Source organism: Mustela nivalis (assembly GCF_964662115.1).
Source record: "Mustela nivalis genome assembly, chromosome: 1".
In the NCBI taxonomy this organism is placed as follows: domain Eukaryota; kingdom Metazoa; phylum Chordata; class Mammalia; order Carnivora; family Mustelidae; genus Mustela; species Mustela nivalis.
Window position 1 is genome coordinate 28,285,654 of NC_139020.1, and position 16,504 is coordinate 28,302,157.

Sequence of the window (16,504 nt, forward strand, 5' to 3'; positions counted from 1 at the left end):
GTATATGAGCCACACCCCCCCCCACCCATCTTCCCTCCAGCAACCATCAGTTTGTTTTCTCTATTGGAGTCTGTTTTTTTTTTTTCTTTAAATTTCTCATCTTTATTTCTTCACTTCTACATATGAGTGAAATCATATGGTTTTAGTCTTTTCTGACTTCTTTCACGTAGCATTATACCCTCTACATCCAACCATATTGTTGCACATGGCGGAGTCTCATTTTTTATGGCAAGGTGATATTCCATTATAGAGATTTTCTTTATCCATTCATCTATCAATGGACACTGGGTTGCTTCTATATCTAGGCTATTGATAATAAAAACACTGGAAGAATATATGCTACAATAAACATTGGGGTGCGTATATCTTTTCAAATTAGCATTTTTCAGTTTTTTGAGTAAATACCCAGTAGCATAATTATGGAATGATATGGTAATTCTATTTTTAATTTTTCAAGGAAACTCCATTCTGTTTTCCACAGTGGCTGTACCAATTTGCATTCCCACCAACAGTGCATAAAGTTCCTTTCTTTCCACATGCTTGCCAACACTCATTATTTCCTGTCTTTTTGATGTTAACCATTCTGACAGATGTGAGGTGATATCGTACTGCAGTTTTGATTTGCATTTCCCTGATGATGAGTATGTTGGGCCTCTTTTCATGCGTCTTTTGGTCACATCTATGTCCTTTTGGGGAAAATGTCTATTCAGGTCCTCTTCCCCTTTTTAATTGGATTACTTGACTTGAGTGTTGAGTTGTAAAAGTTCTTTATATATTTTGGATATTAATTCTTATGAGATATATCATTTGCAGATATCTTCTCCCATTCAGTAGTTTGCTTTATCTGAAGTGAAGGAAACCATCACTGTGCAGAGGCTTTTTATTTTGGTACAGCCCCAATAGTTCATTTTTGCTTTTGTTTCCCTGTCCGAGGAGACATATCCAGAGAAAATACTGATAGGCCAGTGTTCAAGAAAAGACTCTGTTTACTTCCAGGAGTTTTATGGTTTCAGGTCTCTCCTTTAGATATTTTTAAAAATCCATTTAGAGTTTATTTTTGTGCTTAGTGTAAGAAAGTGGACCAGTTTCATTCTTTTGTAGGTAGCTGTCTGATTTTCCCAGCACCGTTTGCTGGGAGTCTAGATCTCTTTCTTAATGGAATTCAACAGATATTTATTCATTGTTAGGACTGAGTACAGAACATACTGATGGGCACTTCAGGGATTGTAAAGACAGGATAACACTTCTAGTGGCTTACATTCTCATGGGAGGAGGTTTTAGATAATATAGTGTTTTATAACTTTAGGCAACTTTTCGTAAATACCTGTAGAGAATGACGCTAGGTTGTACATGGTTTTGCATAGAAGGAGAAAAGGTAAATAAAAGAAATAGTTGGTAGGTCTTCAAGAACATGTTAAAATATTTTATTAAAATCATCTTAGAAGGAAAATACCATTAAAATTTGAATACTTCAAATCTGAAGAACAATTCAAGAAATAATATTGCTTCTATTACAATAAAACTACTAAGTTAAAAAGTCCTTCAAAACATGATTAGTATTACAAGAAAACAATCTTCTTGTGAATGTATACTATCTGATTCCGAAGTCACTGAGGTTAATCCAGCTAAAAAAATAATGTTGCATAGAAAGTAGTTTTTACTCAAAATCAATAGTAAGAAATATTATAAAATATTATTTTAAAATAAAGTACACCATAAAATACAGTTAATATATAGTTACTATTTCTAAAAAGTGACTGAATAACTCCTAATATTTTTTCTGTGATTCCCCCATCATTTTATACAGCAGCTCAACACATATCACATCTGTCTATAAATAACCTGCATTATATTACTCGAAAATGCCAAGTCATTAATTCTTCAAACATTGCTCGGGTATCAGCTAGATGAAAATGACTATGCTAGAACCCAACATATAAAGATGACTGACCTTGGGCACTTGCCTTTAAGTAGCTTTAATGGGAAGATAGACTAAAATAATTAAAATAGAGCATGGTCCCTGCCATGACACCAGTAGGCACACGGGGTTGGGGAGATGACAGAGAGGGACAGCTAGATCAGATCAGAGAGCAGGGAGGAAATCAAGGGACACTTCACAGAGAAGGGGACTCATGAACGAAGTCAGAGACTTAAAGGATATGTGGCATGTAGCACTTTGGGCAATGCGGAGAAAGCAGACATTCCAGAGGCACGAGTAGAAGAGAGAAGGTTGGGTGCATCCCAGGACAGCTGGAATGCCGATGCTCTTTGGTATTTATGCCAACATGTAGCCGGGGGCCTGCCTTTGTGTAGTTCCCCCCATTGCTATTTTTAAACATACTAATCTATTTTGTATTCAGTATAATCAATCTATAGCTAAAAGTATTTATTATTTTGTCACCAAATCCTGAGTTATTCCAGCTTCTGTCAGCATTTCAAAGAAAAGTCCTTTCTGGCATATCAAATTCTGCGGTGTTTCAAATTCTGTAATCCTTCCAGAGTCTAGAACAAGTACCCTGCAATGTGAAAAGAATCCAGTTAGGAACCTTTAGTCAATTTCCTGGTTTACCCCTTTTTGTTTTCTTGCTGATGTAAAATGTAGTTTACTGTGTGAGTTATGTCACTATCAAATACAGGTACCACTGAACTCAAGAAGTATATCCGTTTTCAAAATATTCTTTTGGCATGAATGTATCCTTTCAATTGTTTGAAAAATATGTTTCCTACTCTTAAGGAAAATTTTGTATCTCTCACCATGGATACAATCCTTTATGAGTGGCAATTAGTACGTTTGGTATATTCAGTGGCTAACTCTGTAGAGATAGATAGATATGTTTTATTTCTGAAAAACAAGTAAAGCGTACCTATCTGAATCAATGATAGAGTGCAGTCTATGAGCAATCGTCAGGACGGTACAGTCGGAGAACTCTTTCCTGATTGTGGTCTGTACCAAGGTATCAGTCTCAAAATCAATGGAGGCTGTTGCCTCATCCAAAATGAGGATTTTTGTTTTTCGAAGCAAAGCACGAGCAAGACAGACAAGCTGCCTTTGTCCAACGCTGTTAAAAAAAAAAAAAAAAAAAGGTAAAATAATTTCAACAGTGGACTTCATGGTTACACCCTTTCTGTTCTAGAATTCCAATGATATCACTACTCCCTCTCTTTCTCAGCCACACATTCATTCATTCTTTTATTCAAGAAACACTTGTTTTGTTGAAAGAGACAAAAATCTCTACGTGGAGTTTACATTCTCGTGGGAGCACAGAAACAAAATAAACATGACACATGAGTAAAATGCACAGTGAGAAGAATTCAAGCACAAAGAAGGAGAGGTATGGAGTGTGGGCCTGGGGTAGACATGGCAGACGGGCCTGCCAGAGAAACCTCACTGGACTGAAGGCACTGCCTTTTAATTCCAGACTCTTAGGAAGGGGAGAGTGAGCCACACAGATTTCCAGTGGAAACTTTTTCTTGGCAAAGGCAGCAGCAGATGCAAAATCCCTGAGGCAGGCAAGAGCTGGCCTGGTATATTCATGGAACAGCAAGGAGGTCTGTGTGGCAGAAAGAGTGAGGTAGGGCGAGCATCAGAGAGACCGAGTGGTGCAGTGCAGGGCTGGAGCTCACTTTCCATAGGTCTCTGATAAATAGCTGCATTATATTACTCGAAATTACTCGAATGTCAAAGGAGCTACCATCAGGTATCAAGCAGCTACGAAGGAAAAAGGAGCCCCTGACAACCTTTTTAAGGAAGAAAGCTAGTCAAATAGGAGTCTTTACAAAAGAAGAGTCAATTAAATAGTAACTTTTCATACCAGATCGTTCCTTTTTCCCCCTTTCTTTCCTTCACCAGTGGTTTCCCAGCCAGTGCTTACCATTATATTCCTTGAGCAATTATGTGCTCCCATCAGACCAAAGGCGATCCCTGGTGACTCAGGCATGACTTCGCTTTGACGCTAACTCAAAGTTTCTAGGGAGCCTTGGAATGTGTAAGTTGGCCAAGCTTTGTTCTTAGCAGCTTACCTGAGGTTTTCACCTCCCTCTGAAATCTCATGCAGCAGCTTCTTGGGAAGGGACTGCACAAAGTCTTTTAAGTGACACAGTTCCAGCACCTCCCACAGCTCTCTATCAGAATACTTGTCTAGGGGATCCAGGTTCATTTGAAGGGTACCAGAAAATAAAACAGGATCCTAGAGAATAAAATCGTCACCAGTAATCTTACTTTCACATGAGGCAAAAGCACATTAAAAAAAAAAAAAATCAGATTCAGAAAGTAAAGAAAAAACAAAATGATCACACCTAAATAGTTATAAAATTCATTTTATATTGAAAATAAAAGAGAAGAGAATCAGGATAAGCTGTGAATGAGATTAAATCATTATAAATTTCATCATCTTTCCTTCTCATTAACAACATCAACATAAGCCACAATAATGATGATGATGATGATAGCTGCCATTTAGTCAAAGATGTAGAATAAATGCAAACTGCAGTATGGATGTAATATTGTCAATCAGCACAGCAACTCCAAACAATGGAAGTCATTATCCCCATTTCACAGAGACTGAGCTGGAGGGTCCAAAGAGCTCTTGTTGCAAGCCACACAGATGGTGAGTGGCTGAACAGAAGTGGAACAGGGCACGTCACGCTCTTTCCAATATACCAACATGCCTGGTAAAACTGTAGTTTACTACCCTTTATTTATTTATAAGAAAGGAATGACTCATATCTCTTTTCTTCATTAAATGTTTTTCTCTGCCTGAATTCCCTTCAAATTTGCTTTTGAAGTAAATTCATGAATATGAGTATATATGTCTAAACAATATGAAAAAGAGATTGTATTTTAAGATTTTTATTAGAAGGTAATACAAAGACATCCCATAAATACTCAGCTTAAATCTCTCAAACTCAACTGAATAACTCATCTTTGAATGCAGATGCATGTTCTTGAGCCAATTTGCATATTTGTTAATGATCAAGTTCCTTTGATGCTGCAGACAGACAAATCAAAGCATTTAAAAAATGATCTAACTAAAATATTGTTCTTTTCATCTTTTTAAATGTTTTTAAACTTCAAACCAAAGAGGCAAAATTTTACACTCTACCAATTAGGCAAAAGCCTCAAAAAAAAGCCCTTAAAAAAAATTATTTATTTTACAAACAGAGATCACAAGTAGGCAGAGAGGCAGGCAGAGAGAGAGCGGGAAGCAGGGTCCCCACTGAGCAGAGAACCCAACGTGGGACTTGATCCCAGGACCCTGGGATCATGACCTGAGCCGAAGGTAGAGGCTTAAACCCACTGAGCCACCCAGGCACCCCAGTAATTTTTTTTCTTCCAAAAAACAGCAATGCATTTCAGTCTGATCTCTTCATTCAAATTTTATTATTTTCATTTAATGAAGGAAACTTGTAAAGCAACATACCAGTTTTTCAAATGCTTTTAGGAAAAATGTTTTAGAGTAAGAATGCTTAATAGGATTTAGTTATGTAGTGATTTTTCATAACACATTTAAATGCACTGGCTTCTAAAAATGAATTTAGACACTTGGAAGGAACACACTTTAAAAAAGAAAAAGAAGCAGCAGCAGCAGCAGCAGCAGCAGTAGAAGAAGAAGAAGAAGAAGAAGAAGAAAAAGAAGATCACCTAAAGGGAGTTAAAGAAAATCTACTGACAAAATAGGCTATACCTGTGGAATAATATTAAGTCTGCCCCGAAGGTCATGAAGTCCAATAGTTGATATGTCAATACCATCGATAATAATTTTGCCTCCTGATCTTTCCACAATTCTAAACAGACAATTTGAAAGCGTTGATTTGCCTGCTCCAGTCCGTCCCACGATTCCAATCTGTAATGAAATGATCATAAACAGTTTGCACTGTGCTTTTGGTAAAGGACTGGGGCCTTTTTGCACTGACAACAAATACATTAGGTGTTGGCTCAGTGGGATTTAATTTTGCCTAACAGAGTAACACTGCCTGACATGGAAGATGTAATGTGATTTCTAAGGTGCAGTCTTTATCCAATACTTATTACTCACTGGAAAAGCCCAGGGTAATTATGTAGGTTTTCTTTACTTTTGAGTAATTTAATAACCACCTAACTAGAGTGCACCAGTAGTCGCAGGAAGAGCAGACAACCCCTGAACCATCCTGGGACTAGCTATTCAGAGTGCGGCCAAAGATGACTCTGATAATGGGGTAGTTTTCTTGGGACTTTCAAAAGGAGGCTTCTCTACCCCCGCTTCCACAGATAAAACAAACTAACAAACAACAAAGGGGACAGGAACCCTTTGCCAGAAGGATAGAAAATCCAAAGGAATGTTTGACGATTTCCTTGGTGTATCAAAACAACTCTGGCATTAGAACTACTGAGGATACCTATGGGTAACATCTGAGGATCCTGGATTCATAGACAAGATAATCAACTTGACATAAACATCAAGTGATTGCACATAGTCCTTTCACCACAAGGACTAAAGCAATCCCTAGAGGGACGCCTGGTGTCTCAGTTAGTTAAAGGTCTGCCTTTGGCTCAGGTCATGATCCCAGGGTCCTGGGATCGAGTCCCATATTGGGCTCCCTGCTCAGCGGGGAGCCTGCCTCTCCCTCTTTCTCTGCCTGCTGCTCTGCCTGCTTGTGCTGCCTTCACTCCGTCAAGTAAATAAATAAAATCTTAAAAAAATAAATAAATAAAGCAATCCCTCTCGGTGTTGATTTGTATCTTGGTTTTAATGGGAACGTAAGCCAAGAAAACATTAAGGAGGTTGGTTTGCCCTGATAAAAGATCTTAAATCTTAAACCTGACACACATACTAGAAATATCAGGTTCTGTTGAATTAATTGGGATCATCAAAATTCTACAATGACTTCCTTTGTTCCAAAGACATTTTTTGTACTTGATGCTCCTGCAGTGGACATGGTTTAGACAGTTAGAAAAAGAGATGTTTGGGGTTATAAAAGTCAGTTCTCTGAAAAAGAAAAAGTGGGACATTACTGTCAATTTTTTTCTTCGTTTTTTACTTTTTTCACTTGTAAAATCTTTCTAAGGAAATAATATATTTTCATAAAACATTTTGAAAAATGCAGGAAAAACTATAGTAGTAGAAATTATTTATAATCCTGTCACCTGAAGAGAACCACGATTTATGTTTTACAACTGTTTTCTAGGAAACAGAAACTACTAGGAAACAGAGACTACTAATGCAGTCTACCCGTTTGCTTTTTTAAAACAGAAAACTGGTATACTATCAACAGTTTTGTATATAGTTTTTATTAACCAAATTACATCTCAAGTATTTTCCCTTTTCACTAATAATCCTGGAAAACATGGTGTCAAGGACTACATAAATATTCTCTCCTATGGATTTGCTAGATTTTGGGTAACTTAATTTTACTGTCTTCTTATTGCTCTTTACATAATAGAAGGAAGTAAAAATAAAGTATATTACTGGGTATATATCCAAAGGAAACAAAATTAGAAATCTGCCCTCCCGTGTTCATATTCACAATAGCCAGACACCAAAGTGTCCGTCCATAGAACAATAATGAAAACATGCATATATATGCACACATACATATGCACTGGAATAAATTAGACATAAAAAGGATGGAAATCCTGCCATTTGTGCAACACAGATGAACCTGGTGGACATTATGCTAAGTGGAATAAGCCAGAGGGAGAAAGATAAATACTGTACGATCTTCCTTATATTTGGAATCTAAAAAAGTCAAACCCATAGTACCACAGGGTCAACAGTGGTTACCAGGGACTGAGGGTGGGGAAAATGGGAAGATATGGGTCAAAGTGCATGAATTCTCAGATGAATAAGAAGAATGTGTTCTGGGGATCTAAAGTGAGGTGACTACAGTTAATAGTTCTGTATTGTACACTTGAAATTTGCTGAGATAGATCTGAGATGTTCCTACCACGTCCAAAAATATCAAAACAACAAAAACAAAAACCTTGTAACTATGTGAGGTGATGGATGTGTTAATTGATTGTGATAATCATTACTCTCTCTATATATGTATATATATCCCACCATCACGTTGTATACTTTAAATATATACAAGATTTACTTGTTAATTATAACTCAATAAAGCTGAAAAAAATATGCTAAAATTATGGGGCACCTGGTGGCTCAGTGGGTTAAAAGCCTCTGCCTTCGGCTCAGGTCATGATCTCAGGGTCCTGGGATCAAGCCCCACATCGGGCTCTCTGCTCCTCAGGGAGCCTGCTTCTTCCTCTCTCTATGCCTGCTGCTCTGCTTACTTGTCTGTCAAATAAAATCTTAAAAAAAAAAATAAAGTATGCTAAAATTATGTTTCATAATACAGTATGCACAATTTTAAAACACCTTTTGTTTTTAAAGAGGAAAAACTTGCTCTGTATATACCAATGACATGAGTTTATTACTTTTATATGAAATTTGAAAAAAGACCATATTATATTCAATACCCTATCATAGTTAGACCTTAACAATGAATGAATTCAAACGAAAGGGAAAGTGAAACTTATAAAATATATACGGTACCTTCTCTTCACCATGAGTCTGGAAAGTGATATCTCGTAATGCTAAACCAAGATCATCACGGTATCGAGCCTGGTAATTAATAAATTCCACTATCCCTTTCTCGGGCCATTGTGATGGAGGCCTTTTAGACATTATCCAGGGTGCCTTAAAACAAAGAAATATTATAATAATCACAAAAAATACGTTTCCCTCCAAAAAATAATTATCCTGCATATAAATAAAAGTGATAGAAAACATCTGGGGATATTATGATCTGAAAATAGTTTTAAATATTACCAATGCAAAACTTCTCATGTAGTTAGAAGAAAAGCTTAGAAATAAGTTTTTGAGGACACCTGGGTCACTCAATTGGTTGGGCGTCTGCCTTCGGCTCAGGTCATGATCCTGGAGTCCCATGTCAGGCTCCCTCCTCAGGGGGGAATCTGCTTCTCCCACTGACCCTTCCCCCTCTTTCACTCTCTCTGATTCTCTCTCAAATAAATAAATAAAATCTTTAAAATAAAAAAAATTTAAAAAAAGTTTTTGAAGGTAACAAGGCTTCCCATCTCCTATACAGTTATTAAGAAGAATCTTCTAGGGGCACCTGGGTGGCTCAGTCAGTGAAGCAGCTGCTTTCGACTCAGGTCATGATCCCAGGGTCCTGGGATGGAGCCCTGCACTGGGCTCCCTGCTCAGTGGGGTGTCTGCTTCTCCTTCTCCCACCCCCTCTGCTTATGTTCCCTTTCTCTCTCTGTCAAATAAATAAATAAAATCTCTTTTAAAAAAAAAAAAAGGAAGAATTTTCTAAGTACAAAGTCGCTGAAGGTTACCTATTGGAAATTTTAGCTGAGAAGAGGACTGTTTGTCATTCACTCATTGCCCAAATACTATTTCCTATGCTAGTCAGGACTTTAGCTGATGGGATTCATCCGTGAGCAAAACAGATACAATTTCTTGCCCTTACAGAGCATACAGGATGCCAGAGAAAGACAGAAAGAACAATACAGCATATGTAGAATGTTAGATAGTGATAAAGCTTCAGAAGATGGTGGTAATTTTAAGTAGGATGAATGAGAAGTCTTGGTTGGGCAGGATATGGGAACAAGCCCTGTGGATACGGGCTGAAGTGCTTTCCAGGCAGACAACTAACTATACATGCTGAAGTCCTGAGACAGGGGCCTGCCTGAGACACTGCAGGAACAGCTGGAGGCAGAGCGTGTGGTGTTTGGGCAGCGAGAGGAAGCGTGAGGGCCGGGATGGTCCCTGGCGTCAAAAGATGGATTAGGTCAAGTGATGACAGACAGGAGACCACTGGTGATCTTGACAAAGGCAGGTTCAGTGGAGTGGTGGGGTTTAAAGCCCGTTTGGCCAGAGTCCAAAATAGAATGAGAGACGTATAGGCAATTCCAGAGAATTCTTCTGTAAAACGGTGCAGAGAAATGGGGTTCCAGAAAGATAAATAGAATTATGTGAACAACCGACTTCTTCCACATTAAAGCTTTTATAACAATACTTGTCACACCTGCATCAAATTACATAAAGACGACTTTTTTAAATGTGTGGGTGTAGGTGGTTTTTAATATGGAACGAATATATATTATAAATTTATACATACATAAATAAGAAGTTTATCTAAAAAGGTATATATACAAAAAATTAGAAGGTATATAAAACAATAAAGTTATACAGCGGTCATCACATGGCAATAGATTGAGCAAACTGAATGTTGATAATTGGAGGTGGTGAAGGTAGGTTAATCTTCCATGAAATTTGTGTCAAAAAGGAAGGTAAGACCTGGGGAAGAATCTAGGTGGGGAGGGCTTCAAAATTTAGGGAAGAGTTGGAAGATGCAGATAATATTTTAGCATGTTTATAGGTTGAGAGAGGCAAGGGGGTCAGGGTGCTGAGATGCAGAAATGAAAGGAAGTGGTTAATGGAGCAACATCTGACAGAAGACATAAACGGATATTACCAAAAATACAAGAGGAAACTCTGGTTTTCTCTTTGAAGGAGGGACACCTCTTCCTGAGAGTCATGAGCAAAAGAGGAACATTTCATGATTTAGATACCTCTATAGGTGGTTTGAAGAAGATACAGAAATTCAAGTCAACTTTAACATCTGCCTTGTTAATTCATGGAACTGGGAGGCAGAAGGAATGGAGATGAGTAACATACGCAGGTAACTCAAATATTATACTCTGTCAACAGTGTAAACCTTCTCCTTTCTAATTATAATTAATTAAAAGGAACAAAGACTGATGTATTCTCCACCTTCTTTCCATCTACAGAGATGTTAATGATGAGTAAATGGAACACAAAGAATAAACAATAAAAATGTAGTTAATTTAACAATTGCACAGACTTCCATTATGAGATGACTACACTAAGACACTTTCCACAATGTAAAATCCTCACAAAGTTATAATCGTAGGTTGCATATTTTACTCTACTTTGGTGGAAGACAAATCACTGCACCTTCTAAGAACAGGCACTCATATTTAATCTCTGCAATATAACATATCTTATAATTTGTATACTACTGCAATTCAGTTAACTGGTATTTTTTCTATTTTAGTGATATATAAAATAATGGTGTATTTAACAGTAGACTGGGTTTTAATTTCATTGAAATGCTGAGTATTACAACATGAATTTGGAAAAGCGGGTTGTGTTTAAAACTTATTTTTTTTAAATGTCAATTTAAGGTGCATTAAAATGTCTTAATCCTGCATCTACTTATTGGTTATTTGGGACTGCTTACCTCTTTATCCATATTTTCATATTCACAAACTCTTTCAATGGAAACTGCATTGGTTTCAATTTCACAAGCTTTCCTCACCCAAAAATTCAGAGATTGAGTAATCTGGAGGAAAAAAACCCAAGCTTCATGAATGGTTCTTTAGTCTTTTACATAATATGAGTAATACTTTATAAAGTTTCACTTTCCATCATTTTCATATATTTTATCTCTTCTGATTATTCAACAACTTTAGAAGTAAGCATATTTACACATAAACACACAAGTGTTTAAATATATTAAAATCATTCATATCATAAATAATGGTTTTTTGGCAGAAGAAATAGTTCAACATATGTTGAAGGAGTCCCTACTTGGGTGTAAGGAATGATGAATATTGATGAATCTGTTTCAAGAATGTACACCCCGGAGTGCCTCAGTGGCTCAGTTGGTTAAGCATCTGCTTTAGGCTCAGGTCACGATCCTGGAGTCCCAGAATCGAGTCCCTCATGGGGCTACCTGCTCAGCATGGAGTCTGCTTCTCTCTCCGATTTTCCCCCCTCTTATGCTTTCTCTCTTTCACTCTTACTCTCTCAAATAAATAAATAAAATATTAAAAAAAGAAACAAAGAAATGTATACCCTGTGAGAAAAAAGTTGTGCACAGTATTACCTTTGGCATTCCTCACTATCTTTCATCGGAAGGAGGATTCTCCTAAGTTTTGACCACTCTTGTCTCCCCTTTTCCTTTCTTTCTTTCTTTTTTTAACTCTACTTTCTTCTTACCATATCCACAAATATAGGCTGTAATCCACCCTAACTCTAAAAGTCAAAAAGCTCTGCCAATTCAGTGTTTTCTCAAATTTGGTGCCAAATAATTTGATGGCCAACCTGACTTGAAAACTAATATGGGGCTCTTTGAAGTCTTTATTTAACACACTTAGGGTAAAATACCCACATATTTCACTGCAGAACAAGTAGTCTGATTGTGGGGCTCTGCCCTAGACCTTGACTATGGTATGTATATCATATTTCCTTTCTATAAGCCCAAGTTCCGAATTCTGAAATGCAACTTGCCTTAAAGGTTTTGGATAAGTGATGAAGGGTAAGTACTGAAATCATCTAGACTTATCGTTTAAATAATGTATAAGTCTATTTAGTAGTTTAGGGGATATTCTATTTAGAAAGAGGGCATGAACACACTGAAATAACTAGTACTTTTCAGTGTAATACAAAACAGGGGCTATCAGGGAAAAACTTAAAACACAGAAGAAGCAGAGCATATGTTCTCCCCAGAGTCTGTATTATCTCCTTGGTTAGGCTGGGCAAACTGGAAGCACGGGCCACAGCGCAGAGAGGCCTACAACGGTCACATAAATCTATAAGGCTACGAGAACAGGAAACTTCTAGGTAACGATGCCACGCCAGGCATTTCCGAGACTTCTAGCACTCAGCCTGTTCTTTTTGTGAGCTAACTTGGAATTGCTGAGCTAGCTTCCTGCTACAGAGGAAGAAATGAGCCTCCAGGGCCTCTCATTACTTAGCTAATACGATCTATAATTCAGACAGGCAAAGGAGAAGAGAGTTTAATTAACTGGATTATAAACATATCATATACCACAAAGTCATTATTACTTACATTTAGGGCATAGGATATGGACAAACCAACTATTGCTGAATCTATAGACTTGCCAGCCAGCACAGCGAGCAGGGCTGCAAAGAATACCATTAAGTTGCCAAGGAATTCCAGTCTGACAGACAGCCACCTGTGATAATGGAAAATATTCCTCAGCTGAGATGCAAAGGTTTTGGTACACTTGGTATGAAATCTCTCCTGGGACATGAAAATGTAAACATCAATAGCTGCTTCCTTTTTTCCTCACTTACTTACATCTCAATCACAATAGGATCATTGCAGTGACAAAAGACTAAAGGGTTCCTCTGCATAAAAGCACACTTTACTTTTGCAGAACTTTGCTTTAAGACTTAAACAGAATTAAAACTCAAAAGAAAAATACCAGTTATGCTGCATCATATTTTAAAATCCTCTCAGAAAATTAATCATCTTTTGGATTACTTGCCCTTTTTTACATGATAAAATTAGTCTCTAAAAGTTAAAAATGTGCCTAGGTACCATTTAATATTTCTTTTTTCTCCTTTATGTGAAATGATAAATTTAAAATATAAATTATTATATGCAAATAAAATATATTCTACAAATACAAAATATAACACAGAGTCATATTATTAGTAATTCCAATAGTATCCTATATAACCTTCAAAAACTTGGGACCTGAGGTGCCAGGGTAGCTCAGTCAGTTAAGCCTCCAACTCTTGGTTTCAGCCCAGGTCATGATCTCATGGGGGCATGGGATCGAGCCTCTGCATTGGGCTCCATGCTCAGTGGGGAATCTGCTTGAAGATTTTTACCTTCTGCCCCTCTCCTTGCTTGCTGTCTTTATCTCTCTCTCTCTCAAATAAATAAATCTTAAAAACAAACAAACAAGCAAACAAAAAGGCGCCTGAATGGCTAGGTGTGTTGGGCCTCTGCCTTCAGCTCAGGTCATGATCTCAATATCTTGGGATCGAGGCCTGCACTGGGCTCTCTGTTCGGCAGGGAGTCGGCTTCCCTCTCTCTGCCTGCCTCTCCGCCTACTTGTGATTTCTCTCTCTGTCAAATAAATAAATAAGTAAAATACAAAAAAAAAAAATAGCTTGGGACCTTATTTTTATGTAAAGTAGTATATACTTTTCATTTGAGTATAAATAGATGCACCTTCACTTAAATGTGTATTAAATATTAGAAATATGTAAGGCTTTCTTCTTTTTTAAAATAATCTGATGAAATGCCAAAACTCTCTTTCTGTTCAAAAGTGCACAAGACATCTAAAAAGAGACTGGTCTTGAACTACTTATACTGATACGACTTACCTATTTGAAATTACGTTATTGTAGAAGCAGACCAAGTTCTCATTCACTACCTCTTTGTTTTGCTGGATGAACCTCTGTTCATGTCCAAATGCCCGGATAGTGGACACCCCTGATAAGGTCTCACTAAAGTGTGAAATGATGGGAGAGCGAGAAGCTCCTGCCAACCGTCGAATTTGTCGAGAACTCGCCACGTAGTATCTCTAACCCGAAGACAGAAACAGGCAGTTGGAAAGATGTAGCAGAAATTGCTTCAATGGTTTGCCACTGGCAAGACACCTGAGTGACCCAAAAAGTGAAGTTCAAGTTTTAACTCCAGCACCTGTGAATGTGGCCTTATGTGGAAGTGGAATCTTTGCAGCTGTCATTAAGGATCTCAAGATGAGATCATCCTAGACTTAGGGTGGGTCCTAAATCCAGGGCTGGCTTTCCTTGTAGGAGACAGAAAAAGAGAAGGCAAAAACACAGGGAGAAAGCCATATGAAGATGATATTGGAGGAATGTACACATCAGCCAAGGAAAATGCAAAGGACTGCGGACAGCTGCAGTTAGGAGAGAAGCGTGAAATCAACGTTCCCTCAAAGGATCCAGAAAAGAACCAACCCTGCCTATACCTTGATTTTGGATTGTTAGCTCCCAGAACTGTGATAGAATAAAATTCCTGTTGTTTGAAGCTACCAAATTTGTTATCGGAGCTTTAAGAAACAACTACACCCTAACAGTAGAAAGCCCCAATTCTGGACAGCATGGCTAGAACAGCATTGGGCGAATCTCCACTTTGATAATCCTTTCAAGCAACCATTACTGAGAACCTACTACAGAAGAAGCTCTGTGTCACAGGTTGGCAATGTGACTAGGGTGTTAACCCATTAAACAAAGGAAGTCAACCAAGTGTACCAACAATAGTATTTTTGTACCTAGATATCATCATGAGAAAATTTTGTTGTTACTGTTGATGAAAAACTACCAGTGCAGCCACGCAAGTATTACTGGCTACTTCTCCTCTAACTCGGTTGAGACTGGTCGAGATGATTGGAGACTGGAGAGCTGGAGGGAGAATGCCCTAGGTTAACCGGACCATCATTCACCAGCCCCAGGTAACTGCTACAAATAGAAACGCAAATCAAGAGTTGCCACATCCTGCAATTTTTTTCAAGGAAATCTTTAGATCTGGAGTTTTACATAAAATCCCTGATTAAAATGTCCTCATTTTGGTAAAAATCTTGAGCAAGCTGAGCAAAAACCTATTTGAAACTACCTGTCAAGCTGCAGCCTATGAGATCTACTCAGTGCAAGTGCCCTGGAGAACACAGAAGACTGTGGCATTCTGGGACTGCAAGGGGACTTAAGAGACTGTCATAAAGAAATTTTGACTCTGACTCTGGGCCTCACCCTAATAGATTCTTTATTTCCTCCCAGTTTTATAAAAATGTGATTAACAACAACAACAATACACACACACACACATATATACACACAGACATTGTAAAATGTGACTTTAAAAAAAAAGGGGGGGTACAGGGGTGCCTGGGTGGCTCAGTGGATTAAGCCTCTGCCTTTGCCCCAGGTCATGATCTCAGGGTCCTGGGATCAAGCCCTACATTAGGCTCTCTGCTCAGCAGGGAGCCTGCTTCCCCTCTCTCTTTGCCTGCCTCTCTGCCTACTTGTGCTCTCCCTCTCCGTCAAATAAATAAAATCTTTTAAAAAACTAAAGAGGTACAATTAGAGATTCTGATTCAATAGGTCTGGGGTATGGCCCACAGATCCAGGGACCATCCTTTGAGTAGCACTGATATAAAGCAAACCTCCTATTTTATAGGGGGAAGCAAGGAAGCCTGGAAACACAAGTGGTGTGCCAAGCATAGGAGTCAGGAAAGGAACTAGAATTTGAGTCTCCTGAATTCATATCCAGGGCTCACTCTATACTGTGTCCCTAACAAGATATGGTTTCTAGACTCATTTCCACTCCTGGTCATCCTATCCTAATTTACCAACCACAAAACCATCACATACATTTTCATTTGTGATACGAGGGTTTGGATTTTTTTTTTAAGCAGATATAATTGATTATCAATACTATCCCTCATATTCTAGATTTTTTTCTTTTAGCTCTAAGACATAGTGTCTTCCCTGGAGGACTTACAATCTCATATGCGAGACAATTTGTGGTCTAAAAAAAAATAGCCTGTAATACCAGCGGTATAATAAATCCATAATACCTGGATGAGTCTGAGCTCTTTGCACTATTTTGGTAGAGAAGAGTTCACACAGAAAAGAAATATGACCTAGGCCATGAAGGGTAAGTCAGATCCAGTCAGGTGGAGAGAATA

General features: G+C 38.0%; 1 protein-coding gene across 10 annotated transcripts in view; it reads right to left on the reverse strand.

Annotated features, from left to right (window-relative positions):
• Positions 1-1,402: 1,402 nt before the first annotated feature.
• LOC309843729 (ATP-binding cassette sub-family C member 2-like) overlaps positions 1,403-16,504 on the reverse strand; it is a 90,445-nt gene continuing 75,343 nt past the window's right edge. For 5 of the 10 annotated variants that reach the window (XM_082689418.1, XM_082689422.1, XM_082689416.1 and 2 more), the window contains 8 exons: positions 14,178-14,377; positions 12,886-13,012; positions 11,272-11,373; positions 8,532-8,675; positions 5,685-5,843; positions 4,021-4,187; positions 2,865-3,059; positions 1,403-2,516 (listed from right to left, as the gene is read on the reverse strand). In XM_082689418.1, the coding sequence (XP_082545544.1) occupies positions 2,390-2,516; positions 2,865-3,059; positions 4,021-4,187; positions 5,685-5,843; positions 8,532-8,675; positions 11,272-11,373; positions 12,886-13,012; positions 14,178-14,377 (1,221 nt within the window). In that variant the 3' untranslated portion in view covers positions 1,403-2,389. Of the gene's footprint in view, positions 2,517-2,864; positions 3,060-4,020; positions 4,188-5,684; positions 5,844-6,833; positions 6,966-8,531; positions 8,676-11,271; positions 11,374-12,885; positions 13,013-14,177; positions 14,378-16,504 lie in introns of those variants that run through there. The other 5 variants (XM_082689423.1, XM_082689421.1, XM_082689419.1 and 2 more) reach the window with 4 other exon arrangements.